We start from the raw sequence: 2,064 nt of genomic DNA, 5'->3' as shown, positions 1-2,064 counted from the left end.
GGATAGAACTCACGGTGACTCACGGTGACCCTGTAGGACGGGATAGAACTCACGGTGACTCACGGTGACCCTGTAGGACGGATAGAACTACCTCTGTGAGTGTCTGAGACGTAACTCTTTGCAGGAGTAGAACACTCAGCCTATCTCCTGAGGAACAGCTGGTGGCTTTGAACTAGTGACCTCGAGGATTGCACCCCAACGCACACCCACTTGCCACCAGGGCTCCTCTACATTTAGAATAGGAGGGTCTAATGCACCTGTCTCCTGCTGCCATGTTGTATATAGGGAAAATGAGGTCCAAAGAATAGGGTTTAACTAATACATGGAGCCTGTAGTATCAGCCCTATAACCCTCAGGTACCTTGAGAGTTAGAGTCCCAGTGTTTGCTGACCTCTCCCCTCTGCCTACCTGCTCCCAGAGGTACATTGATGGGGGCTTCACCAGCATGCAGCCCTGCGCCTTCTGGACCGACTCCATCACCATCTCCACCTTCAGTGGGCAGCAGGACATCTGCCCCCGGGACTGCCCTGCCATCTTCAGCGACTTCCGCATGTTCAACTACTCCTTCCAGTTCTCCCTGGAGAACATCACCCGGATGAACCATGCGCTCTTCCCCCCAGACCTGCTGGTGAGAGGCAGGGCGGGCCTGTGAGCCTGGGCAGGGCTGGTGCAGGCAGGGACTGGGGATGGCATAGGGGAGCCAGTGGACCTCGCTCAGGTTCCCCTCAAGTGACTGCTGGCCTGGCCACTAATTGACTACATGACCTGAAGCAAGTCCTCTAAGCTGTCCCAGCCCCTCAGCCTGCTCCCCCAGGAAAGGCATCGATGCAGGAGCTGCCGGTGGGAGCCGGAACCAAATGTGTCTGGTCTAGAAGGAAGTGGTCCAGCCCGGCTTCGTTATGAGCAGCCTGTAGACGAAGTATGGATTTTTCCACTTTTGAAGGGTTATAAAAAGGAAAAACAAAGTATGTGACAGAGACTCTGTGGGCCTGTCCCATGTTCTCCTACAGAGCTACTGGTGGGTTTGAACTGCTGCCCCACTGCACCAGCAGGGCTGTGTTACCGAGCTGTAGCACACACCCTCCTCCAGCATCCTCTGCGATAGATCCAATTATTGCCCCATTTTACAGATGACGGTATTGAGGTCGTGAGAGGTTATAGCTACTGTCACCAGTAAGTGGCAGCGCTGGGATTTGAACCCTAAACTCCAGACTCTTCTCTCCACTTGGCCCACACATGCCTTCTCTGGTTCTCTTATAAACATCTCACACAAAGTGCCCTGCCCCAGTGTCCCACGGCCAGCTACCGATAGCAGCACATGAGGAGAACATCACTGTGGACATAGGACCAGCAAGTGCTCCCCAATTCCGCTTAGCCAGGGAGCTCTGGTGTCGCAGTGGTTAAAGCACTGGCCCCTAACCACAATGTTGGCAGTTTGCGCCCACCGGCTGAACCGTGGAGGAGAGATGTGAAGCAGTCTGCTTCTATAAAGAGGGTAAACCTTGGGACTCCTTCTGGGGCAGTTCTACTGTAGGGTTGCTATGCATCCGAATCTGTTCAGCAGTGAGTCTGCCTAGCAGAGGGTGAGGGCTGGCATGTGGTGTGGGTGAGTTTTGAAAAGCCTATCCAAAAATGCTCCTAAGCCAGGAAGGCTGCTGGCTGATGCTCTGGGGGGAGGGGACCATGGTTTTCTGTCGCTGCAGCTCTAGTTATTTTCCTGATGTCCCTCCACCCCCACCCCGACCCCCCAGGTCCTGCACAATTACTACTACCGAGGCTATGAGGATGCAGTTTCATACTTGAGGCGGCTGAGTAAGTACCACGCGGGCCCCTGAGGGAAGAGGATGCTTGGAGGCTGGGGAAGGACAGACGTGGAAGAGCAGAGCCAAGGGGCATTGCGCCCAAGTTTGTGAACCAGAGGGCCCTTCACCTGGACGGCTGGACAGGGATGCAGGGACCCGACAGTCTGTATTGTCCAGGACAGGCCGCTGTGGTCAGAAAGTCTGTAGGAAAAGGGTCTAGGGCATGTGTGTGAAGACAGTTGGGCCTCCTTCTTCACAAGGT

The 2,064-nt window shown here is 54.9% G+C and overlaps 1 protein-coding gene across 1 annotated transcript in view; it reads left to right on the top strand.

Moving 5' to 3' along the window:
- Window positions 1–2,064, top strand: part of PNPLA1 (patatin like phospholipase domain containing 1) — a 61,233-nt gene that overhangs the window by 40,940 nt on the left and 18,229 nt on the right. Inside the window, exons 4-5 of the mRNA XM_045294786.1 lie at window positions 419–628; window positions 1,752–1,812. Of these exons, the coding sequence (XP_045150721.1) occupies window positions 419–628; window positions 1,752–1,812 (271 nt within the window). The remainder of the gene's footprint in view (window positions 1–418; window positions 629–1,751; window positions 1,813–2,064) is intronic.

Source organism: Echinops telfairi, unplaced genomic scaffold (assembly GCF_000313985.2).
Source record: "Echinops telfairi isolate 266 unplaced genomic scaffold, ASM31398v2 ScPeMD7_3533;HRSCAF=4204_1, whole genome shotgun sequence".
Lineage (NCBI taxonomy): Eukaryota > Metazoa > Chordata > Mammalia > Afrosoricida > Tenrecidae > Echinops > Echinops telfairi.
The sequence above is the reverse complement of the archived record's forward strand: the minus strand, read 5'-3'. Positions and strand labels throughout refer to the sequence as shown.